The sequence below is a fragment of the Oryzias latipes genome, chromosome 19, assembly GCF_053564925.1.
Source record: "Oryzias latipes strain Hd-rR chromosome 19, Olatipes_Hd-rR_3.1".
In the NCBI taxonomy this organism is placed as follows: Eukaryota; Metazoa; Chordata; class Actinopteri; order Beloniformes; family Adrianichthyidae; genus Oryzias; species Oryzias latipes.
The window spans coordinates 18,311,454-18,338,757 of NC_136255.1; the positions used below are offsets into that span (position 1 = coordinate 18,311,454).

The window sequence follows — 27,304 nt, forward strand, 5'->3', positions numbered from 1 at the left end:
ATGAAAATGAATAAAAGATCTTGGGAGCTGCAGAGACTGTTCAGCTCTTAGCTTAATGTTTTTATTTGATATTTACATTAATTCATGTATTCATCCTTTTTTTAAAACCTGTTTTGTTTGATCTTTTTTTAAATTTATTTTTTAGTAATTTATACCCAGGTTTATTTATCAATTTATTAATCTCTGTTTTCAGTGTTTGTATTTTATTCCTTTTACATTTTGTTTTTAATTCCTGTGTTTTCCAGAGCGGTCCTCCAGTGATTAAGCTCTCTCAGTGAACAGAGCCGTTGCAGTGGGATCTGTGGTTCTGTAGCGTCGTCCTCTGTGAACATAAGTGTTCGCTGCGGTGGACAGATCCCCAAAATATTGTTTCCTCACTTCAGTATCATGCAAGGGTTCTTCTTTGCATCATATAAATCATTTTTATGTTGTGAGTGTGGGGGTCAGGGGGTTGTGGGGATTGTGTGTTTTACAATGTTTGTGTGTATTTGAAGGTAATTGTTTTTGCCATCGGTTTTTAAATCGAAGACATTTTTTTTTACAATGTAAAGCATTTTGCATTATATTGCATGAAAAGTGCTTTATAAACAGTTTGATTTGATTTGACCATTTTGACAGTGCAGTACCTTAATTCACTTGCAGCTCATGTTTACAATAGTCAGAGGAGTGGAGGGAAACTTGAAGCACGTGTAGTCTGTCTAGGTCAAAACCCAGCAGGAGCCTTGTGGTCAAATGCAACTTCCAGCACTGCTGCAGCCTCGCCCGAATAATCTTTCAAATCCAGTCTATATTGACTGCTTCCGCGTTAAAAAAACATACAATGTTGGAGTGCTTTTCAATAATATTCACATTAGCTGCATGCAACAATGAGGTCACACCAGCATGCAGTCATTTCTCATTTCAGCTCCTAATTCCAATCAGACCGCATGTCTCGTCCATCTGCTTGATGAACGCTGCTAGGAAGTGTGAAGACAGATTTCTCACACTACCATGCCTGCAGTTTGCAGTCAACAGTTTGGAGCACACAAGGATGGAAAAATGTCTGTGCACAGTTCAGATCAGGGGCCACAGGAGAAAATATAACAGAGGGGACAACAGTGCTCAAGCCTACACAGTACCTGTAAAATGGTCATAGTTTGTCCATGTTTCCACAGCAACAACGCTGCATTGCCCCTCTTATGTTTCTGTCTATGGTTACGCTCTTTAAGATCAGGCTTATAGGTGGTTGTAATTTCTTTTATACAGATATTTTGAATATTTTTAATCGTCTTAAAGGACAGATTTTTGTAAAAATACTCAGAAGTTTTGTAATAATGTCTTACTGGGTTAAAATATGGATATAATAAAAGGTAAATTAGCTCTGCAAAATCTGAAACTGACTCAATCATTTTGGTAATTTGGAAGAATTCAATATACAGAAAGAAGTGGCAAAAGGAAATGGGAAAGTCTGACTAACACTGTCAAGTGTTTTTTTTTTTACAAATTATAGAAGAAGAAACTTCATTTTATTGGGAAATTCCTAACATGTTTCCTCAGTATTACAGATTTTTTTGTTGCTGGTTCTTGATGTGGATTTACATAAAAATATGCAAATTTAGCACTAAATAATTTAGTTTTGGGGGTTTTTCTTTGCACAAAAAATTGATACAGATGTAAAGATTTTCACTTAATTTAGTGAAGTTTTTTCCTGTCTAATTTACAGGATGATAGTCCTGTATTGACATTTAAAACAGGTGAGTCATGCTGCAGATGTCACCTTGAATCTGTGAACATGAGTCGTCTGCACCACAAAAAACTCAGTCAATATTAATTTAAATATACCATACAGATTTATACATACTATTATTTTATTTAAGCTATATAAAACTGACGAGCAAGTTTACCTACTTTTGCATAAATTAAAAATAAAATGTTTGGTAAAGGTTATTGTAAAACCATTTTTATGCCTGACAAAAACTGACAATACACAGACTTTGTTTATTCTTCCTTTTTTATTTAGTTTGAGTTTGAGAAAGTACCACTAAAATATTTTGTAAGTTAAAACAACTATACAGATAATTTGAATTACAGTACAACATATTTGTACCACAGTTGTTCTATTTTTTGGTTCTTCACATAACTTTTCTCTCCTTTCGAATAAAAAGAGAAGCACTGAGATTCAGCTAAGATCCACACTTATAGCAAATCTGAAATGGATATTTAGCCAATTAAAGCAACACAATTTTAAATTGTTAACATTTGTTTACGTATATATTTTCCTTTTTGCAAATCCTGTGCTGTCTCCTTCTTAAAAGGCATTAAAAGATTGAATAAAGCATCTCTTTCCTGTTCTGTGTAAAATTATAAGTTCTAAAACCAAGAGTTAAAAAAATGTAAACTGACTTTTTAATAAGTCGCTCAAAGATCTTCAGTTTGTTGCAATAAAGATTAAAAAGACAAGAAAAAAAAAACGAAGCCAGAACATGTCAACATGGATCCAGCAGCTTATCTTTAAAGTAAGGAGTTTATTTGTCTAAGACTACATACAAAGTGCGACTGACACCCTCTTGCTCACTGAGATATGAGCCAAAGTGGTCTTCTGGCATATATGTCAGGAGGTGTTTGGCCTGATGGAAGACATTAAAAGTAAGAAGGTGGTAAAAAGATGTTCTTTTTTATTAAATGAAGTTTGACTGTTAAATAGAATCCAAATAAAAAATAGAAAGACCTTTATCTCGTGCAAAGCTTTTGAAATCAAAAGTGGAGCTCTCCATTTGCAGAAAACTCCTAAAGGATGTCTGAGTTGTTTGAAAATGAGCAAGGAAAAGACACAATGTCTGATCGGCCCTGTTTGGAAGTAATTACAAAATTTTCCCTGTCATCAGCAGCCGACTTGTGCTTCATTTTGAGCATCGATGCAACTGTTTCCCTATCAAGTCCAGTACATAAAGCATCACATTGTCTATCCAGATAAAAATCTTTGTGGCAAATAACTTCCTCTTTAAGATACATTTGCAGAGATCCGCGTTCATACAAGTAAATACGTAATAAACTGTTGAAAGCATCTCTTTTCTTTTGGGACTGACAATGAGCCTTGCAGACCACAAATCCACAGAAAAACCATAAATGTGCAGTTTATGTTAGCAGATGCATACGCAAATTTAAAGACAAGACATAAATGTCAAAAGCAACAAACAACCAAAAAAAAGTGCAGGTGATCTAAAACACTGAGTTCTTAAATACAAAGGCACCTGGACAAAGCAGGTATTTTACTATTGTGCTGCTGCTAAAACCCATAAACTGAAAAACCTCCTTGATGAGATATTTTTTTGCAAGACAGAAAATATGATGCTTTTTCTCTTCAACAAAGGTCTTTTTACTTTCTTAAGATTCAGGTTTTGCAGTGCATTGTTCTTCTTGGCTGTAAAAAACAGTTAATTTTTCTTTCATTAACAGAGAGAAACAGACAATTCTGTCCACATCTGTAACTTTCTATTTAACCACCACAATCAAAGCAGCCCATTCAGACATGTATTAAGTCTTGTTGATTAAGTTTATAGCTTTTGTCTGAAGTAAAGCAGCAGCCTGACAGCCTGACAGTGCCATCTGCAGCAACGTTCAGCTAATGTCAACAAAAGAAAGAGGTAAAGCAATAGTTAGCGCATTAATTTGTCTCTTTTTCTTCCTCTGCTCATTCAAGCAGAAACTTGCTGAGACATTTTCACATTTCAATAACAGTCAAAACTCTGAAGGAGCGCACATGACATTTAAGAAGCCTTCTCATGCTTGGTAGCATAAAGGTGAAGCACCTGTCAGCATCTGTACGAAGACAAGATCATCTCATCCAACATAATTCAGATCATCGGTACCCGTTAAAAGTTTCATTTCAATTTTTTTTCCAATATTTTTGGTTATATTTGCAGCTTTCAGTAAAATTGTTATTTTGTATACTGTTCATGAAAAAATATGCTTACAGGGACATTAAATTTTAACACTTTGTAAAAATTTAAATCCACTCAGTGTTTAAGAACATGTTCCACTTTGCTGAGGTACAATTTTGCTTAGACTTGAACTGATAACAATATTCATTTGTATTCAATGGCTCATATATAAAGGTCAGACTACTGTGAAATTTATAACTAATAAACTGAAACAAACTCACTTAAGAATAGAGCTCAAAGTAAGGATTACTTGTCATCATATGTGATTTCCTCCCTGCTTTGCACCCCTCTTATCCCCCTTTTTCGTTCCTCTAGATTCACGCTGCAGCTTAAATCTCCAAAGAGCAAATCAAACCACACTTTGGTTAATTCTCCTGAGAGAAACTCTGCATTACTCTGCCATATTTCCCCTTTTTTCTGTCTCTGTCATCACTGCTGAAAATAAATCAAAGCCCCAATAATTCATGAGTGTTAAGAATGTGTTCGTGGAAGTGTTTAGCGAAGAAGTGGTATTTTTTTCTTCCAAGGCACAAGGATTTTTGAGCAGCTTTAGCTCCTTTTTAATGCGTGCAGAAGGAGGATGGTGGAAGGATGAATACAGAATGAGAAATTTTAGTCGCACAGAGAAAAGCTTTAGAACCCGGTTGAAATGTGATTAATATGGCAGTTGTTCTCAAAAGCAATGCATGAGTTTAGGTTGTATAATTTCAATCAGCTGGAGGACAGGACTAACTTTCTGTTGCTTAAAATGTGTGCTAAACACTTTCTTTTAGTTTCATACAACTTCCAGGATGTACACAGTAGGGATGCAACGATTCCCTTTTACACCTCAATTTTTGGGTTATGGTTTTGTTTCGGTTCGATATATCATTTGTTTATTACAGAACAACAACAGAAAACAACAGATTTGGAAAAATATTTTTTTTAAATTTGCTGATAAGCAAGTAACAATGAAGAAAAACCAGTTGGGTTAAATAAAGTCTGGTGTAATGCAATAAAACAGTAAATACTAAATCCTTCGTCAAATTAGCACCTTCAACGTAAAAATACTGGTATGCAGTTAGGATGCAATAAATCACTTGACCCAAAATTCAGTTTAATGGTTTCACATACAGTTCGGTTTTCAGTTAAGAATTGTGGCGTCCCTCGTACATAGTGAACTTAATAAATGATAGATCACAGGCAGAGTGCTTGTCAAACATGTGTAAACATTAAAAACTAAAACAAAGTAGGTCGGTGCAAGATTACTGGTGCAGAACAAAAGAAGCAGAAGTTTCTGTTTGAGATTGTAAGTTTGTTTCCTAAGCATCTGTGTGTAGGTCACAGTTTAAATGATGGCAGGTAATGTAAACATGTGTCAGAATTTTCAAACCACTTTTTTTTAATAATCACATACACATAAACAGAAAATTTAACTAGTTTTACATACAAACCAACCCTAAAATCAAAATGTAGAGTCAAATATTAGTAAGCAGAGTTGGATAAAGTTCCAAAAACTTTGTAAGTCTATCATAATTTTAAGGATGTGCTTAAACAACAAACTGGAATGACTTGATTTTCACTGAGAAATTGCAAAACTGATGTACTAAATTCATAAATCCTTTAAACTGATTTTGAACATTTTTTCACAAAAACTGCTTTTCTGTTACTTTTTAAGGGTAGTTATTTATTTATTTGTTTATTTTTTACCACAAATACATGCCATGACACAGCTAAAGGGAACTGGTTTGATTTAGTTTCATGCTGCACCACAGAAATTTGCAGAAATCTATCAGCCCTGTACATATAAATTAAACATTATGGTGGCTGTTTGTCTATTTCATTCATTGATGGTAATTTTTATTCAAATTTAAGTTTCCCAAAAAATATCTATAAGTCAGAATTGATTATACTAAGCATGAATATTTAAATTCTTTAACCCTTGTGCTATCCTATGACTCCACCCTTATGTTGACGTGTTCTCCCTACCATGACAAGGGTGGATAAAGGTGGAAAGATTTCACGTAATCCATGGACACCAGTGAAGATCACAAATCAATGAAGAAAAAAGGTTCGGCGCACTGTCTAGTGGGTCTAGATGACCCCACCTCCAATGTTAAAGTGCCTAGGATAGCGCAAGGGTTAATACAAAGCTTTTTAAATGTAAATGATCTAATTTAAAAAGGTTACTTTGCGGTCTGTGAATGGGCACAGCTTCCTGCATGTGGCAGTAAATCATTTAAATGTTTTAAAGTTTAACTCAACCAAAATTTATTTTTCAATTATTTGAAATGTCTTTAAAATAAAGGGATCCTGTGTTTTATGTGTCATTAAAATAAGTTATCTTTTAAAGTTCACTTACCAGCCAGGACTCCTGCCATGTAAAGCAAACTAATCCGTAATATGCCATGGACCATCTCCAAGGGAACACCTATCATCAGCTGCAGTAAAGCGTTGAATCCTAACTGCTCCAAACTGCAAATGCAGCACAAAAACCAAATAAACTTGAACTTAATGATCCGATTTAAACTGATGTTGCCAAGCAAATGTTAAGTCAAGGTAAGTGTATTTTCATACCCAACATGCATGAACATGTAGCTGAAGAAACGCCACACTTGGGCTCGGTGGCCGGGATGGTAAACCAGTGGGCTTTTCATGAAGTCAGGCTGATATGTCTGCAGAACCCACTTGTTGAGCATGATGCCGTAACACATGAACACAATAATCTGCAGCACAAAAGAGGAGGGAAAAAAAGTAAAAGGTGATGTAGGAAGCAAAAGCTATTGTACTGTTTTTTCTGCATTCCTCAGCTCATTTTGTCCTCTTGTAGAGACAATTGCTGCCTATGATGGCTCATTGTCTCCAAAATTAAAACAAAATTGAACTATTATCATTATCTTTGTGATTACAGACCATTCAGCACCACTGGAGGCACAATGAGAGCGATCCCTTTTTGTACTAATAAATGAATGTGAATTCAATTAAAATCCCAACGTTTCATGACGTTATTTGATTTTTTCTTTTTTTTAACCACCTAATCTCAAATCCCCTCAAATGCAACCTCTTAGGTTTTCCAAACATGTAGGGATTTTTGTTCTTCCTTTCAAAAGTGAGCATAACAGGTCAATTAATGCCACTGTGGTGGGCAAGCTGTTTGCTGACCTGGTTTCTGAGGCCTCCATGTGAACTGAGAGGCTCAGCTTGAAGGAATGGCATTAAACGCAGTAGCTAAAGCCCCTGGCTTCCAAACGGGTTACCGGCTCATTTCAAGCTCACAGTAAGAGTGTGACATCAAAGGCTGGAAATCTCTTCATAAGTTGTTTAGCCAGCAACTGAGCCAAGGCAATATTCAGTTTGGAGAATTTAAAATCCTTGCAGAATCATGAATATAAATGTTCACATATTGTGTTTAAAAGCTAAATGCCACTGCTGTGACCTCTGACCTGGACGATGGTGACAATGGCGATGAAGACCGGAGGAGGACACAGGCGGTTTTGATGGAAGTACCAGCGCCGGTCTGTCTCGCAGGGCAGTATTTCGTAGGCCACATAGCGGACAAAACGTTTGTACAGACCCAGGCCCGTCTCGTCTAGCAGGATCTCCCGCTGCAGCGTGCGGCGACCGTTGGCTATGGCTCGTCGGAAACTGCTGGAGCGTTTGCTGCTCATCTGAGAAAACCATTAAAAACAGGAATGTTAGCTTTTGATTCCTGGATTTTTGCATTTCTAAGTTCATTTTAGAACCCAATTGACTGCACTCACGGTGTATAGAATTAAACTGATCAAAGAATATTTTTACATTAAAATATGCATATTTTCACATGCATTTTTGACACTTACGAAGCCATCATTAGCCAAAGAGCAAACTGGGAATAAAGTGTTGTTAATAGCTCACTTCTCTTTGAATTGACCACCATGACCTCTTCTGCTCATTAGCCATAATCTATCTCATGTATTCATAAGTTCCATGTATCTCATGTAACTTCAAAAGACCAGCTTTGCAACACGTTTTTTTTCCCATCTGGGATTTTCAGTTGTAAATAAGTTACAGACAGGTGTGTTAACTAAGGAAACTGAGCTGAAGGGAAAGTTTTCAACCACTAGTTTGTTTATTGTCCTTAAGGTTGTAGCACTGAAATTCACTCTACTTAGGTGATCTGTTGCAACTTCAACTGATTTGTAGCATAATAATTTCAGTCATTATTTTTTGTATCTCTTTTTGATTGTAAAGGCTTTATTTAGGTTATTTTTGTTTTATCTTCTTTAATAGTTCTACCATTTTCTATTAAAATGTTAAACATCTTTTTATGTTTTCCGTTTTTGATTAAAAAGTATTCTTTATAATTTCTTGTTGCATTCAGAAAAAAAAATGGTACAAAAAGAAATCCTGGAATCAATCTGTGGACCAAAATGTCCTCCAAGCTTTTCATTAATTAAAGTATGTTCTACAGATATGACAGATGCACAATGTAGCTGCTTTGCACGTTCTGCAATAGAAATAAAATATTCTTTAGAACATTAATTCCAAGTCTCTTGCAGAGGTTTCTACTCATTTTTGGCACTTATCACTTGCTTTTCTTTTGTTCGTTTCTTTCCAAACCAGCTCAATCGGGTTCAAGTCGCTGCATTGTTCTGCCCATTTCCTGTTTCTAAGGTTACAATTTTTAATAATTTGTCTTCATATGGTTCTGGAAAACCATACAATTCAATGGGACAACAAAAGCTGCTGTGGGTATGATACCTTTTTGTTTTTATGCACACATAGAAGTCTGAAAGTAATCAAGAAAGGTTGTAAAAGAAAAACAGTTTTAAATTGTACATTATTGTTTTTTTTCTCGAAAAACTAAATAATTTTTTTGGGTGACATAACCATGTTTTGATTAAACCTCCAGAAGTTCACAAGTTATTTTTGTACCATTTAAAATACAAAGAGATGATGGGAAGTGTAGGAAGGCTTACACTGTGCCAGTGGTCCTGCCCACAACTCAGAGGAGAATTTCTACTGCTGCTCTGCAGATCTAGTTTTTTTTTTATATTGGCTAAAACCGGCATAATTATAATTAAAAGACCACTGAAAATGCTTTTACAGTAAACCCAGAGATGATCGAAGAGGGACTTTGGGCTATTTATTTGGCTTTACTTCTTTAAAAGAGGAAAACACAAGTTTTCACGGATTCTGTACATATGGATAAAAAAATTAGCTGCAATACTTTTTGAAAGAACTTCCTTCAACAAAACTTGATTTATCTTACTGCATGTAGAAACTGATAAACTGATTCCAGATTCTATGAGAATATACAAATATTAAAAAAAATCTAATCAGCTAACCTGCATTTTAAAAAAATCTGGAAAAAAACGTATAAGGATATATACAACAAGTTTATTATTTATACGTATTGTATATATAATAAGTATATTATATATAAGTACATTATACTTAAGGAACATTCTTTTTTGTACCAAAAAAATGAAGGAAAGAAAAACTGGTGTTACATAGGCTGATAGCTCAAAATAGTGTAAAGTGTAGATATTTTCATTGTTATTTATGATTTTTTATAAATTATTACTTTTTAAATCAAGGAACAACATTTTGACATAGAAACATTAAAATATAATAACTTTTGCAAATAATTAATCTAATAATTAATATTTTATTTGAAATCTTTTGTTTTCAAATAAAACAAAAGAAAATACGGATTCTTTAATTATTAATATCAGTTGGAAATTGAAATTTGAGATTGTACAAAACTGTAGCTAAATATTAATTTAAAAAATTAGTTAATTACAAGTTTTCAAGTATAGTTAAAGCTTAAAGTAAACACGCTGCAGGGGCTAAGATCTGATTAAGGAATTTGAATGAGAAACTAACTTATATGAAACTTAAAAACCCAGCATATTATTGTCTGTGTATATATGCATCTCACCTAATCAAAAAGTCCAGGTTTGCTTGAGCAGCCCTGCAGCATTCTGCAGGCCAATAAACCCAGGCCTGTATAATTTCATGAAGAAGATGCTTTTAATCCTAAATAGAGACTTTAAAGACTGAGGCAGAGAATTGTCTTTATAAACCACCAATATGTCTACAGAAAACACCTTAAATAAAACAGAAATCTTACTCTGTATTAGCATTACCTCTTTATGTCAAGAAGCATTCATAAATCACAAATAGATAAAACTCCTGACCACTCTGATGTGGCCGAAACAATAGAGCTCAAAGGCGCAAACAAGATGACAGAGCAGTACACCAAAACAAAAGTGCTGCCTCAGAAAGGAAAGGAAGCAGAGATGATGGAGCTGCTACTAAATTTAGGTCAGAGCCACAAGCTTCCTTAACCTTGGAGAAAATTGATCTGGGGCAGTTTGAATCTTGTCCAAGAAGACTCATACCCACTTTCACTGTTTCATGATTACCACCTGTAGTCTCAGACACTGTAGATGTTGCGGAGTATGAAATTATAGGTGAATGTCTCTTAGTTTCTGTTAGGTTGTCTCCTGGTTTTTTGCAGAGCAGCAGGAGTTCATTAGAAATACGCCTCTGAGTCATGGGAGAGACTATTTACTTGCTCTCCCACTACCTTACAGCCCCCCACCCCCAATCTGACATTCCTGGTGCAACAAAAAATGGTGAGCAATATTGGAGCTATCCAGCTGTACAGTTTAGAGCCAGATGCCAACTCAGATGGATCTATTTGTCTACAAGTGGATTCATCAGAATGGGACAGAGCAGGGAGCTTGTGGCGTGCCATGGTAACTTGTATCTCACACGTGCAAGCTGTTTCAAACTGCATTTTTCATCTGCTTCTTTGAATAAAGAACCAGTTCCCAGAAATGCAATTTTAAGCAAAAGTTCTTGACATATGTCCTCCATCATGAGTATAATATTACAAGAATATGTTAAAAAGATCAAAAACACAATTTTCCTCTTTAAGTTAAATAAGAATGAACATATATATATTTAGACTACGGGGACCTTTTGTACATGAATGCTTCAACTCACTGTCTTTACAGATTAGACTCTGTGTATCATGCTGCTCTGAGGTTTATAACCAATTGTAGAGCATTAACACATCACTGTGAACTGTACTCTCATGTGGGGTGTTCATTTTTGTCCACAAGAAGGCAAGGACACTGGCACATTTTTTATTTACAAGGCCATACTTGGATTGCTTCACTCCTACATTGGAAATTTACTAACGAGGAGAAATGTTGATTCTTATTCATTGTGTTCAAATGGTCAACTGTTGCTCAGTGTTCCATTTGTCCGCACAGAACTGGGAAAAATAACTTTTTCTTATGCTGCTCCCACTGCATGGAACTCACTACAAAAAATCTGTAAGCTCCCTGTACTTATTTCTTTAAATGATTTTAAAGCCAGACTGAGAGCACTTGAGGTCAACTCCTTTAAATGTAACTGTTTTTATAATTGAATGTAATTGTATTTGTTGTCTATGTCTGTAACTTTTTGCTGCCTCTTGGCCAGGACTCCCTTGTAAAAGAGATTTTTAATCTCAATTGGACTTTCTTGGTTAAATAAAGGTTAAATAAAATATAAATTAAACTGCCTGGTTAGCAGGTAATAAAAAGGAGACACCGCTTCATTTTCTTACATTTCAATACCAAAATATGTTCCATGAAAGGATCAAAATGTGTTCTCACACATGTCCTTCTCTTTGGTGCACTCTGTTGTTTATTTAAGTTCTGCTTGGCTCTGTGACAACTGCTGTCTCCACGCTGCCTTCTCCTCCATTCATGCAGGCTTTGCCCTTACTGAAGACGCAGCTTAGCTCGGCTGTCTCTTTGCCTCACCCTTTCTGACATGCAGGTCTGTCGCCTCCAAAGTGAGCATTAGCAGCCTTTGAAGGGACGACAGGGGAGCAGACAATGATGCTTGCACGAGGAGTCAAAACTTGAAGCGTGCAGAGAGAAGCAATGCTTCCAGATATTATGTGACACCCCAAAAACAATGATACCGGAGAACACCCTGACTTGGGCATTAGTAACTTCATCGTCACAGTTTGCAATGCCTGGTTGGTCCAGAGTGACTCCAGCATGTTTTGAAACTGCAACAAAAGTCTTCCTAATTTTGGCAGCTAACTGTTAACTCAATGTTGCTCCAGGCTTTAGTCTCCATGTATTTATAGATTTATTAGAAACAGCACATGCTTAGTTTGTAATAGCTAATGCTAATGAGCAAGATCGTAAAAGATTTGGTTTCAACTCAACCCAAGAGAGTGTAGTTTAACCAGAGTTTGCATGTGTGACTCACATTTCATGAAATAATACATCTGATTGTTGCAAACTACATGGCAAGACGAATTAACCAAGCTTACACTGTGATTCACCATCACCAGGCGAGCAGTATTAATTCTCTGAATTAAATCAAAATTGTGACTCATCCAAGAAACCAAACAGCGGCGTTCGCTCTCCTGTGCTCCTTGTCGCGGCCTCGCACAGCAGCATCTCAACCACCGCGCATCTGAAGATCGCTGATTCCACCCTGACCCAGATACTCAGGGCCCTTCTTGTTCAAATCCTTTTAAACTGAGTTTGCCCTTTTCCCTCTCTATCTGTGCAATTTGTGGCTGCACAACCTTTCTCCACACTTTAATAATTGCACAGATACAACTTAGAGGAACCCCCTTCACTCTGGGACACTTACCCAAGTGCATCAGCAAACCATTCAAAAGTCTTGGATTTTGGCGTGGGATGTGGTGCTGTCATTATTTTCTGCTGTCCCAGGAGGGGGACTCACTTGAAGCACTTAAAGTCACTACAGAACTTTGAAACATGGAATACAAACCCTTTACAGAATGAAAGGTTCTTCAAAAAGGCTAAAGACATAAAATCACTCACAACACTGACAGTGTAAACAGATGGAAATGTGTATTTTTTCTTTTTTCATTTTTCTCATGATGGAGGGACATATATTAAAGAAAATTCAGATTAAAGTTTAGAGTTTTTCCTTATTCAAGTTGTTGTGAATCAGGAGCAGATGAAAAAAAATCCGATTTAAAAAATTGTAGTTGTTAGTTAAAATCTACAACAGGTTCACCACAAGCTCCCTGCTCCGCTTCATTCCGATGCATCCGGTGATGTTAGGTTGGGAGTGTGAAAGGCAGGAGAGCATGCAAACAAATAATAATAATAATTTATTTATCCCACGATGGGGAAATTGTTCTCTGCATTTGACCCATCCCCTGGGGGAGCGGTGAGCTGCAGACGAGCCGCGCTCGTGAGACGGCAGCTAGCTGGGGAGAGCGAGGATTGAACCACCAACACTGCGGTTATTGGACGACCTGCTCAACCGCCTGAGCCACTTGCTGCAAATGGTTAATAGGAAGTCAGGTCAGGGTTACTCTGCACCAACAGTCTCACAACTTAGAGGCAAATTTTTGGTGAACATTTGCCGCTCTGCAGAAGTTATGTCCTAAAAAAATGACACAGGTTTTTATATAAAACCGGCATAATCATAATTAAAAGACCACTGGGAACGCTTTTACAATAGATTAAAAAAATGATCGAAGTGGGACTTTAAGTGATAAAGGATGACAAATTATCATCTAAGGTAATAAAATTGGTGTTTCCTTTTAACATCAGATTATTCTTTGATGTATTCACTCATACCCACAGCAATAAATCAGAATTCAGGCTGACCCACTTCCACCTTAAACACATTCATACAAATGTCAGTGTTTATGAATAAACAGCTGGTCGTAGAGCATGTGTTAGTCGCCTTTCCTATGAGAGCGATTTATGCAAAAAAAAAATGTTTTCATTTACATACAGATATTGACCAATTCTCTCTATGAGTGTGTATCTGTGTTCATACATGCAAGAGTGTATGCACAGTTCCCCAAGAGAGGTTTTAGCCGAGCACCACTTTTTCGCCCTTCTGGCTGAACTGATGGGAGTGCTCTGGCTAAGATCAGCCTGCATGAAAGATGGATTGAACAGGAACGATGTGTGAGGCAGTCTCATATTTGCGCACATGCCACGGAAATGGCTGCCTAACGGCGCAACACAAACACATTTACACCCACCGAGGTCTAGACAGGTCGTGTGGATTCATATGCTGAGAATTTGAGGAGACAAATGTTGAAAACTCTCTTCCGATAAGAGAACTTTCACCAGCTTGTGATCTAAAAACTCAATTGAACGCGCATGGAAGATCGTACATCTGACACACCCAGATGTTCATTTTCTTTGACCACAAATCAATAAAAACATCATTTTAGATCACACAAATGAACCCAATAAAATCCCCTCCTCATTAGGGTTTGTAAACCCCAAACCAATTCAAAGGAAATAAATCAACACCAATGAAACATTAAGTCAACTGGGATATCAAATCTAGGGCTTTGCAAGATTGCATACCTTCACAACCCCATAGGGAGCAGGATTCTATGCATTATTCTGCACATTACGGGATGGAAACCTAGTTTAGTTGCGCTGGATATTGTGCAGACAGGAGCGCTTTATTATATGGTGACTCTAAAAGGTTATTTGAATGTATTCTGAAGTAGATGAAAAGAAGCTCAAGGACTCAGAGAGCCTCAGCACTGCATGCGTTATTTGTGGGATATCATTGAGGGTATGAAGACACAGGAAGTGCCAGCTCACCTACACTGCAGGGAAATGTAAATCCATCCAAAAATGTGACTATAAATCACACTGAAGCAGACCAAAAGACTCTTAGTGGTCTTCTTTCCTGAGTTTATTGCCGTGTTTGGACATATACACTCATTTAGGGCCCATTTAACAAAAAGAATCACACCATCATTACTGTACTGAGCATTCTCAAATAATATAAGAGCACTTCTTTTTCACATTTATGGTTGGTGTTTGAAACTTTATTTCTAAGTTTAAACAAATACGAGGGGAGAAAAAAACGTCCAAGGAAAACCTGTAGGTATCTGCGGATGACCTGCGTGATAAGTTCACGTGACAGATTCCCTCCAGAAGCCTGGAGAAAACTGAGGGCTGCACAGCTCTCACATCACAAGCTGCACGACAGAAGGCCGGATCCACATCAACATTTGAATATCCTCTAAATTACTCAGCAAATGTGCAGTGGCGGCGCTCATGCGAATAAATGAGAGTCTGTCTGTGTTTGATACAGTCTGCATATAGGGTATGAAGATGAACTAAGGTGAGAGGTGGCTTTAATTTCTTATACACTTCCTGAATTGTGTTTGTATGTATGCAAGCTGTTTCTCAGAGAAGAGGAACAGCATTTTTCTATCATGCACTCATGTGCATCTGCCAAATAAATCTTTAAAAGTCGGGCCGGATGACTGATCTTCGTGCAGGGCTGAGCATTATTCTCTGCTACTGCTAACACTGTGCTGATCAAAGTTCATTTGCATTTGGCTGATTAGCAGTTTTAAGTGTCTCCTTAATGCAGACACATTTTTAGAACAATTTTGTATTTTAGCTTCCTTGTCTGGACTCATGCTTAGAGTGAAGGAAGAGACTTTAAAGGAGAAGGAAATGAGATCTGAGGGATTGAGGAGACGTGCTCACATGGAGGTTTGTGCTTTAATGAGTTGAGACAAAGAAATATGCGCTGAAAAAAATATTTAAAGGGATTATGAAGGAAATCTAAGTGTGTACAGGGGGTAAAGTTGAGAAAAAAGCCTCATACTGTCATTTCTCTACATCAGCAGTGACTTTAGAAAGAGAATCCGCTTCAATAAGCCACATCATGTGGCTTTTAATACAAGATCTTTGTAACACAACACAGAGAAAATAGATAAAAGGTAGGAAAATAATAAAGTCATTTAATTTGAGAAATGATGGTAAAAAGAAGGTTTAAAAGAAATATTCATAATTTTTTTTAAGAAGAATGTCTTTTGTAGGAGATAGATCAGGCACAACCTTCACATTAACATCCAAGATTATTCACTAATCCATTGTGTGGACAATTGATAATGGGAATTTTATAATTATTAAGCTTTTTCTTAAATCCTTATTAACATGGGAAAAAAGAAAAGGCATAAAATGGCGCATGCTTAAAATAAAAATAACATGGAAAGAGATTTTTATAGAATTTTTGGAATCATCAGATGTGATTGTTGCTCTGAATTCTTGGTTAAAGGTGAGGATAAAGGACTTTTAATTTATTAAGTCAATTTCTTTAATAAATGTCTGGTGTCTCAGTTCTATTCACTGTATTTGGTTTTGTTAGATTCTTGATTTCTTGTCCTGTTTTTTTCCCGTCACACCTCTAGTTTCCTGCACAGTAAACCTGAAGTAATGATTTAGGTGATAGAAGCCACAAAGAAAAAAAAAAGAGAAGAAAAAGAAAGCAATCAGCTGTAGAAAGAGGAATTAGACTGCTTAATTTAAACTAGATTTATTCGAGTTTTTATTTCATGTTATTTTTTTTTTATTTCATTAAATTTCACAAAATGTTAAATCACAAATAAGCAATTTTAAAAGAAATTTTACAGCAATATTTATTTTCTTAAACCTTTATTTACCCAGGAATTGTCCCATTGAGATTAAGAATCTCTTTTTCAATATTATTAAAAAACAAAACAAGTAATTTAAAAAAACAATATTACATTTTAGAAATCAAAGCAAAGTTCCAGAAACCAAAGCACAATTCCAAAAAAAAAGAAGAAAAAAGAAATGACATAAAAAGGAAATGTTCTAGGCGACAAAGGTTAATCAAAACAATATGTTAAAAAACGAAACACGACTAATATGTTAATTTTGATGATTTAATTTCAATTCAGTTGATGCAATTCAAAGCCACTGAGTACATTATTTTATTCTACTCAGATTGTTAACTCTCATCATGCCTGACTTTAAAACCGACCACATTAATAAATGCATTTTAAAGCCCACACCTCCATCAAAGTTCTAAAACAAACTATGTGATATAAATCTTCTTCCTAGTCGACAATATGAGTCATAAAAATCTCCCTTGCCACTCAGAGAACCTGGCATTACAAAGTACGGTGTCTATATATTATCAGCTGTATAAGGCTGGGTGATTTACACAGCCACACTCTCACAGAATCAGTCTGGAGCTAATCAGCTGGCAACCAGTGAGGATTGATTAGTAAATTACAAACAGTGCAGTGTGGGCACGCTATACTCCATTTACATTCATTTCTTCCGGACATAATTGAGTTGGAATATTTAAGCTGCAATAAACCAAATCTAGTGCCTTAATACAGGGCTCTATCAGCTTTGTGTGGGTGTTTTTTTTTCTGTGCTTGCTGTGTGTCGCTTGTGAAGTTTAAGGTCTGGATTTACCGACACATTAAGTGAAGAGATTGATTCTTCTTTTTGCAGGACAACCACCTCAATGAACGAGTCAATTTTTGCCACAGCAGAGACTGTTGGCTGCGCCTGAATCGATTCTTTAACCTTTCTGAAATCCAACGTGAACGTGTAATGTGTGGAACTTTGTGTGTGAGCTGCAAGAAATGAAATATTTAATAAGTTTCACATGTCTTGGCTGTACAAACATGCAGGGGTGGATGGGGGGTGGGGGGTGGGGGTGGGGGTGTCAGCTTACCAGCTCGATGAGCTCCTGGTAGCACACCTGTCCCTCCTCATTGCTCTGGACAAGGGCTAACAACATGTCCAGTTTGGATGGATCCAGCTGCAGCTCATGATGCTCCACCAAGCTGGTGAAGTTCTCCACTGGGATGAAACCGGTGTTCTCTGGGTCCAACTGTGGAAAAAACAAGACAGAGATGACTCTCAGATGATTGTTGTAAATACTGCAGGAAACCATCAAGCAGAGACGACGCCTCAATTTGCCCTTGAGAGAAACTACATCGTTAAAAAACAGCAGGGATTTATAAACAGGCTCTAAATATAGTCAGGGCAAATGAGAGCAGCTCAGACACTGAGAAATAAAACATAGGATCAGTCTATAAGACCTTTAAATGGCATTATTGAAACTTTCCATTACAAACACAATACTTTCCCAACTGTGGTCGGCTTTACCGTCTTTGCTTTTGGTTGAATGCATCCCTTCTATCTCAACGTGCAGCTTTTTTTTTCAGCATCACTCAGTGACCACATTTTCTTGCTGATGCTTGTGTTTCTCCCGATAACTGATTGGAGTCATGATACAAATAAGAGTGCCAGGCTACAACATGCATGTAATCTACACTCACTGGCCACTTTATCAGACACACCTGTCCAACTGCTCGTTAATGTAAATTTCTAATCAGCCAATCACATGGCAGCAACTCACTGCATTAACGCATGTGGACAGGTCAAGACGATCTTCTGCGGTCCAAACCGAGCATTAAAATGGGGAAGAAAGGTGACTTCGTTGGTTGTTGATACCAGACAGGCTAGTCTGAGTATTTCAGAAACTGCTGATCTACTGGGATTTCCACTCACAACCATCTCTAGGATTTAAAGAGAATGGTTAAAAAAAGATCCAGTGAGGGGAAGTTCTGTGGGCAGAAATGTAACAGTAACTCAAAGAACCACTGATTACGACCAAGGTCTGTAGAAGAGCATCTCTGAACACACAACTCGTTCAACCATGAGGCACATGGGCTACAGCAGCAAAAGACCACACCGGGTGCCACTCCTGTCAGCTAAGAACATGAAACTGAGGCTACAGTTCACACAGACTTACCAAAATTGGACAATAGAAGATTGGAAAAAAGTTGCCTGGTCAGATGAGTCTCCATTTCTGCTGGAACATTTGGACAGTAGGGTCAAAATTTGGCATCAACAACATGAAAGCATGGATCCCTCCTGCCTTGTATCAACGGTTAAATCTGGTGGTGGTGGTGATGTAATGGTACACTAGTACCAATAGAACCTGGTTCCAACGTCACAGCCTACCTGAGTATCGTTGCTGACCATGTCCATTCCTGTCTGACCACCTCTTCTCATGGCTACTTTTAGCATAAAAACGACCATGTCATAAAGCTGGAATCATCTCAGACATATTTCTTGAACATGACAATGTGTTCACTGGACTCAAATGGCCTCCATAGTCACCAGATTTCAACTCAATAGAGCCCCTTTGGGATGTAGTGGAATGGGGGATTTGCATCGTGGATTTGCAGCCGAAAAATTAGCAGCAACTGACAAGGCTGTCATGTCAATATGGACCAAACTCTCTGAGGAAATGTTTCTAGCTCCTTGTTGAATCTATGCCACCAAAGATTCTGAAAGCAAAGGATAGTCCAACCTGGTATTAGCAAGGTATACCTAATAAAGTGGCTAGTGAGTGTATAGGGTCTTGTTTAATAGTTTATGTTCATTTTATTCAAATACATTTTTTTTCTGGCTGTAACATATTGCTCTTATTGCTCAATTTTCTTGCCGTCCTTTGCCTCCTTAATTCTCTTCAATAGAGTGTCAATTTGTCATGCCAGCTCTTCTAAGTGTGTCTCACAATGTGCCCCAAGACGAAGCGAAGCAGCACCACATGCGAAGGCACCTTGCTGTGCCTTTTTTTTAGCATTTCCTGCTAACAGAGCCTCATTAGGTTTTGCAAAGTAAATCAACAGTGTCTTGCTGCCTCGGGGAGGAGAGGGCTCTCAGATGTTGTGTCAGTGTACAGACCGTCATGCTGGATCACCGTTAGACATGTCCACAAGAAGAATCGCATCCAGGCTGCCTTGATCTTAAAGCAATCTGCTCTCACACGGTTAGACAAAGATATTACACGGATGCGTGAGGAGGATGACATTAAACTGTGCTGCAGCATGTAAGCCTCGGCTCAACGCCTGTAGGAGTTTCAAGGCTGGGTATGTAACATTAAATTTGTGCTCCTCTTCCTTCAAAGACTTTTTTATTTTTTAAACAAACCTTCAAAATCTTTTTACAGAATTTGATCAGCTTTAGGGAACAATTGAATTTCCGTACGTGGGGGACTGCTACGGAAGCAGGAATAAAAAGAGTTTTGACGAGACTTGATTTGATCAAGACATTCAGTGCACGATGTGCTGAAAGGATTTACTTCAACAAAACCTTTTGCATCAAAACAAACTTTCAACAAAGAAATGTTTGGCATGATTCGCTTTGCAGTTCCTAAAACCTTTAAATAATTAAAACACAAACAAAATAAAAAAAGGGACTTTTATTTTTGTCACTTTTCCTCACAAACAATAATCCCAACATTTCCAATGGGCTAAAGTGCCACTTTAATCATCTTCTGATCTTTTTTCAAAGCATTCCTAGTGGTCTTTTAATTATATTTATGCCATTTTAATCCAAAATAAAAAACACTGTGGTGTGAAAGTGTTATGACACAAATTCTGAAAATTTAATAGGATGTAAAACGTCTTTATGACAAGAAATCCACTTTTAAACCCCTTTTTTTTAAATATTTTCCTTGCATGTACATCGGGTAGCATACAAGCATACAGTAAACAACAGAGAACACATTCCAAAAAAAAAAAAAAAACATAGCAAAGTGTCCCAAAAGGTGTAAAATGAGAGAGAGATGTGGATGGTTGGTGGAATAATGAAATAAAAAATGTTGACATTTAAGCACAAACTGATGTAGAAGAGAAAAGAAAAAAAGTCACAGCAACAGAGACAGAAATGCGGGGGTAAAAAAGGATTCCTCACCATGAGTTGTTGCGGAACATGTGTGTCTGTCTAGTACAGTGGTCTGGCTGTGAATCCTCTTCCTTTCATTCTTGTAAGTGGGCTGTGACACACTCCAGTGCTACGCATCCACTTGCCACAGCAGAGAGATAGATCAGATTCTAATGTGCTGCTGGCTCAGCCCAGGCTGACAGGGAGGAGCAGAGCGCCGCGCTGGGGACGTCTGATAACTGTCAGCCTCCATATGTCAGCACATCTCTGCACTACGGCGGCGCCTCACATATATGTAAGACAGGAAACGGTTATGGAGCTGAGGAAGAGCTGTCAGGCGGCAGAGACTGAATTCTCTTTGTTGTGTGAACTTGTTCAAAGAGGAAAGTTACACTGGGGAGACAGTCTGCTCTGAAGAGGATACAAGCAAGAGAAGGAGAGCTTCTTGTCGCCAATTAGGGTTATCAATTACAAGGGTGATGGTGCAGCGGTGTTGATTCGAAGGAAGGGAGACAGCGTTGAAAGATGAAAGGGAAAAAAGGCTTGAAGAAGGAGGCAGTTATTGAAGCGATCCAACACTGGTGAGGGCGACATGTGTTGCTATGGCTACCAGTCGCCTCTGTCATCCCCCCCCCCTTTTTTTCCCGCCGACAAATTGGCATTCCAGAGGCAAAGGAAACACAAAGGGAGGGGAAGAATCAGATGAAGAAAGGACCGAAGGACTCTCGGGGGGGGGTCTAATGCAGATGCATAGATCCGAACCACTGAGGTGCAAATAGAAGTGAATTGAAAAATGGAAATCCTTATAGAAGTGGAGGGGAGAAGGCAGACCATCATGGATGGAGGTTGAAGTTGGAGAAAAATTATACTGGATGTTGGATTATGAAGGGGAAGGACTCAATCAAAACTGAAGGATGACAATACAAACATGAGTTTAAGAAGGAGGGGCAGGCAGGAGCAGACAGCTGACTGCAGTGGGATCATTGCAGTATTTACCCCCAGGACCTCTATTACCTACAGCACTGCGACTCGTAATGTGTCCAGTCAGCCTCAGATTTATCCGTCTGCTTCACCGAAGCTGAGAGGCAAACCTTTGCAGCTCTGGGCAAACCCCAACAACAGATTCACAAAAAATCAACTGTAATGCAATGCAGGATCGCAAAGGGTCCTTTTTTGCCAAATCCAGACTTTGTCTTTGAAGGGCTTTGACTGGTTTGCGGTCCAGCAGGTTTGCACAGATAGAATAATCTAAATTAAACATTCGTAGCACAATACTCAGACTTTTTTGGGTCTGACTGACCGCAATAAGATTGATAAAAACCCTTTTAAAGGAAAATTTCAGTGCACTGATTTATGCTGAAACCTTCTGCAGCAACCCTGCTGTCCTCAAGATGCACTTGTGTTCACTGGCAACTGGCCCACTGAATCTGAATTTATAACAATGCATGTTCAGCTGTGCTATTATTAGCACCTGCCAATGTCATAGCTCTAGATATGAGGCACTCCACATTCTCAAGTGCGCAAGACTGACTGACCAATCAGCTATTTCTCCCTACAGGTTACAGGCCTAAGTAATGACACTGACTTTTTTTTTTCCAGCTCTTCTGAAGAAATGCCATGATGTCCTGAGTCTGCAGGGTCTCTCTCCCACCTGTCTAAACTCCCTCAACTCCTTCTTGATCCAAAGCAGGAGCGACTTTGCTCTGAGATTGTCCAGGCTAGTTGAGCTCTCACACTTTTCTCAAAAGGTTTAGCCCTGCCACTCTTTGAATGTAACTAATTTCAGCCCCCTATATTTATGATCTCATGTTTTAAGTTACCATCCACAGCTCATGACCATAAATTTGGAGCACAGACTGGCAAATTGGCAGCTTTGCTTTTTTCGCCTCTGACTTCATCGCAAACGTCCAGAACATCATCATCATCAGTTCACCTGTCAGCACCATTCTCCATTCCATCAGTGAATACGTTTCTATGACACTTAAATAACCAAGAACCAATTTTCAATTAAAAAAAAGATAATTATCATTTTTTTAAACAAAAACCATAACTGTAATTTGAAACGTTTAGTTTTTGTTTTTGCAGGCATTTCTCTTTAAAATTCTGTTCAAATAATTTAGAATGAGAAATTCTAAATAAGATAATGCAAGAAATGCAACAACAGAATACGTGATAAAGATTGTTATATACATTTCTTTTTACTACAGTTTTAAAATAAATAGCTTACTACAATTCTGAAATATCAACATAATCAGTCCAGAAAAGTTCAAGGGTTAAGAACTGGTTTGCTTTTTTCTTGAGAAAATGTGAAAACATCATTTAAAAGGTTCTAAGCTACGGTGTCCCTGAAGTACAAATCACACTAACAAATCACCCGAAGCAAAAACATATTTAAGATCACAATGACAAGTAAAAAAAATCAAAAGAAAAAAAAGAAACATCACATTTTCGAACTCAAAAATTCTATAAACCAAAACACAATACCCCCCCCCCCCCCCCCCCCCAAAAAAAAAAGAAAGGAAATAAAAGTGAGATGTTTGAGAAACAAAAACAATTTCCAGAAATCAAAGTGAAATGTTAAGAAATGAATCAAAATACGTAGGTATTTTGGGACAGTGCTGATTGGATGATGCTGTTTGATTTTTGACATTTACATTTTTTCTAATGCATCCTCAATGTCTGCACGTTGATTAATTACAGAGAATATCTAGAGTTGTTCCTTTTTTGTTTCATTATTTATATATTTCATTTTGACTTTTGTTTTCCAGGTAGGTATAATGGGTCATCGCTGACTAAATGATATTTGTCTATCATTTCAACTGAAAGTTATTTGTCATAAAGCAATACTGGATATGCTCCATACTAATCATAAAACTTCTATTAGCATTTAGCATTTGCATCTATTATGCAAACATTAAAGGTGCCTTTGAAAAAACTGAAATGTCATCTTTTGCGGTTTATTCTTTTGTTTTTCCTTTTATATGCACAATGTGCACATCCATCATTGCAAAAGTTTGGCTGTTGTTTGTTTTTGTGTTTTTGTGGGCGTCATGAAACGGGCGGCACCCTCAAAAAGGGAAAGAGAGATTAAGTCATCTTACTTCCGGGTTGAAAAAGAGCTCAGGAAAATAACTAATATTTAATCAAAAATGTGTTCTTTTGTGTACCAAAGGTAATATCGCATTATATACATGGATATTGTTTACTATAAAAGGCTTAAAAATAGCATGGCCCTTTAACATTTCATTTGTATTTATGGAAATCACTTTTGTTTTCTGAAATGTTTCGTTTTTATTTTGTTTCATTTTTTTGGAATTGTGTATTGGTTTCTTTGATTTCTAAAATATATAATATTATTTTTTTCATTATTTGTTTTCTTTTTTAATCGTCATTTTGATCCTAAAATGTTTTTTTTGTTTTTGAGTGATTTCTTGGCCAGTTTAGGGCCACCGTACTAACACCGTCCTCCCAGCAGATGCATTGCTGCACTGAACATGTGACCTAAAGAAGCCTGGAAGCCTCCAGTTAATGTTCTTAGTGAGAATGTCATATTCATTAGCTGAGTAAGAAGGATCATCAAAGTATCAAACCATAACAGTTATGTCAACAATCGAAAACAATGTTGTTACTCTGCCCTTGAGACACAGAGTACAGAGTACACTTTCTCAATGGCACCCTTGGGTGCTGGCCAACGACAGATGTTGTAATCATGCCCTCAAATCAGGAGGAGAGAACAGCCAAGTAATTCACTGATTACTACCTGGAAGAGATCAGATGGCGGAGGAGGAAACAATAGGGGGAGGGACTTAAGTGTTTTTAAGAGTGTGTTGGAAATGAGTTCAGCTCCTATAACCAGAACTTGACTAGGGTTCTGAGGGAGGATGTGGATATTTCTGCTGCATGAGGCGGTTGTGTTTATCAAAAGGAAGCCATCATGGTAGAGAAGCATTTCTACAAAATGTGATTAGCTTGTGAAATCCCACATGAAGCTGCTGGTTAGACTAACCTAGATGTAAAAATAAAATCTAGACATAGGAGGCTTGGAGAACAAAACTTTCTATAAGTCAAAGGAAATTAACATTTGCATAAAAACGACCATCAAAACTAAAATAAAAAGAAGAAGAAAAACTAAAATAAAAAGATATATCAAAATACTGCCAAGACAAACCAGAGAAATAAAAAAGGGAAGACTGTATTCTCTCAACTTGACATAAGTATGTCAGACCAACACTCACGACTCCCATGGCGATATAAATAAACCAGATAAAAGTGAAAGCACAAACAAGAGGATTTTCACCAGCTAATAGCAGAAAACCTTTTCTGGCAAAGTTGTCTCATCAATAGCGCATCTACAAAAAAGGAAAACCCCTAGTGCATGTGTGAGGCTTCACTGGCCCAAAATACCACCATCTCAGCACTGCAAGCTCTTGTAGACAAAGGACTAATAAAGTCCCTCCTGTTTCTATAGTTGGATTATCGTTTTCTACCACTTGCAGCATTTTTTATGTGGTTAATTAACATGCTTAAAGGTTTAGTCTGCAGTAGGCAGTCCCTTTACATACTAATTCTAAAAAGTTACACAAAGCCCCAATTAAATGTTTTGCCCAGAAAATGCAAGTTATGTGACTTAATTGCACAGTAAATTTAAAATGCAGCCCAAAGCAGCATCAGAAACCTTCATTGTGAAAGTAAACCACAGTCTTGGGCCATTTTTGTTTGGGGGTAACTCTAACGAAGCAGGTTTTTCATTAAACACTCTTAACTTTTACAGAAAATATGTCTATGTATTTGAGGCCAGTAACAAATGATGCAGCTGTTTTTCATCATTTTGGTCATTTACACGACTTTTGTCTTAATCAAATTGTGTCGTTTTTAAGGAGAATGCAAGCCAGAGTAAGTTTTGGTGAACACCTGAGCTTATATCACTATTGCCTCCAAACTATTTGTGTTTACGGTTTGTCAGAAAATGACCACAAAAAAAGTATAAAATAATGAAATTACTGCAGTGTAAAAATATATATAAATCTGGCTCTATTTTCTGCTGTTCCTGATAAAAACTAATATTGACACAGATGTTAAACCCATAAACAATCCAGTTATGTATTTTCGCAATAAACGGCTCAAAAATGTGACTTTAGAGCATTTTTTTCCTCATCTAAACAGGCTTCCACCATAAACACCAACACATGCAGCTTAAAAGAAAAGCCAGTCCTGCACATGATCACATGGGCACGTATACCCGCATTCCCCTGAGTGCCTCCAGAATGTTGCTGACAGGCCACTCGCGACCCCGCCCCCTGCAGCTAGATGATCAATTTTTCCCTCCAGGACAAAATGATTGCTGATCAATCTGTCAATCAACACCAACCCCAAAAGACTGGCTCATTATCAGAATCAGGAGGCAGACGGGTTTAACAGGGACATGAAATACTGCAGAGCTGCAAACACACAGACAGGGGGGTAAAAAATCACTTCCATCTTCAACAACCACAGCCCAAATACAAACATGGTTTTGTGGGAGAATCTATTTTGGTTTTTTCATTCTGGAGATGGAGAGCAAAAGCTAAATTGGGCTGGAGAATGTAAGAATCCAGACGAAAAGAGGGACTTTTATACCACAGCAATTGGACTTGGCAGGAATAGGAAGTGACTGAAAAAATACATTTAAAGGTAAATATTGCGTTTTAAGGAAGGGTGAAAAACGACATGTCTATAATGACTTCTAAAAGAAAAAACGACAAACCTTAATCTTCTAGATTGCAGGAAAACAATACTACCATGTGTTTACAGCAGGATAACTATTGATGCAGCATCCATAGCAGACAAAGATACCCTCTATTTACACACGTCCATTCTTTCTATTACCAGTTCTGTAAAATCATTGAATTACTGTCTTCTTCCTTGTGTGGTTCATCATCTGATCTCCCATTCTGGGGGGCAGCATGGCCCCGCAAAGCTCTATACATCACGCTTTCCTGCGCTCCCATTCAGCCTGTACAAACAGCCTCTGCCATCAGCCCTTGCATCAGCTCTCACCACGTCTCAGTCTTTAGGTAGAGGTGGCCAGCAGCCTGTAACCATAGAAACCTTCGCCGCTGTTTGCTTACCTGCTCTTGTATGAGCTGAAACAGGGAGCTTCTATCCATATACTGGCCAGGGAGGTGAGAGGAGCTTCTGAGGACAAGGGCATAGGGAGGAGTAAGAGTTAAGTGGTCCCGTTGTTGGAAGGATGAGACAATGTGGAGGAAAATGTGGTTAAGTAGCAGCTGGTGCCAGAATTGCAAGGGATGAACTGAAAGGAGAAGGCGGCCTTGATGAGGCTGTGTTTCCTCTGTTCTGCAGATGAAGAAAGCCTAGCGATCTTGGTCACTGGTCATCCTTGCTGGTGGAGTAGTAACTGGTCGGTGGTGCTGTGATCGGGCCGTGACTCTGCTCCTTGTCAGTGCAGCGTGACGGGGTTGTAAACCCAGCTTCAGCAGACGAAAGAAAGGCAAGCCAGCTCCAGCAGCTCTCATTCACTTTCCTCCTCCTCCTGTTCTAGCCCATCACACTGGCTGCTGCCTCTCTTACTCTCCCCTCTCCACATACACACACTGCGTCGCTTGCATACCAATGAGACCGGGGAGGGAGGTGGCCTCCTCCTTCCAATTGAAGGAGGCGAAGGAGTGGCTAAGGGCTGCAGCTCTTCTCCTCACTACTACTGAGGTGTCTTGGGGGGGGGCACAGGAGGGGTTCAATGCGGATCTGCGCCTGCCACAACACACACACATGCGTCTGTCTGCTACTGACACACAACAACCCCTTACTGTAAACATACAGACCCCCCCCCCCCAAAAAAAAAAATAAATTAGTAGAACAAAATTTTGA

At 38.0% G+C, this 27,304-nt stretch overlaps 1 protein-coding gene across 2 annotated transcripts in view; it reads right to left on the reverse strand.

Moving 5' to 3' along the window:
* rhbdl1 (rhomboid, veinlet-like 1 (Drosophila)) overlaps positions 1 to 27,053 on the reverse strand; it is a 46,698-nt gene extending 19,645 nt beyond the window's left edge. Inside the window, exons 1-5 of one of the 2 annotated variants that reach the window (XM_023949144.2) lie at positions 26,545 to 27,053; positions 17,430 to 17,588; positions 7,343 to 7,567; positions 6,477 to 6,625; positions 6,262 to 6,374 (exon numbers count right to left, since the gene is read on the reverse strand). In XM_023949144.2, the coding sequence (XP_023804912.1) occupies positions 6,262 to 6,374; positions 6,477 to 6,625; positions 7,343 to 7,567; positions 17,430 to 17,588; positions 26,545 to 26,583 (685 nt within the window). In that variant the 5' untranslated portion in view covers positions 26,584 to 27,053. Of the gene's footprint in view, positions 1 to 6,261; positions 6,375 to 6,476; positions 6,626 to 7,342; positions 7,568 to 17,429; positions 17,589 to 20,467; positions 20,608 to 26,544 lie in introns of those variants that run through there. The other variant, XM_078937830.1, reaches the window with a different exon arrangement.
* Positions 27,054 to 27,304: the final 251 nt, after the last annotated feature.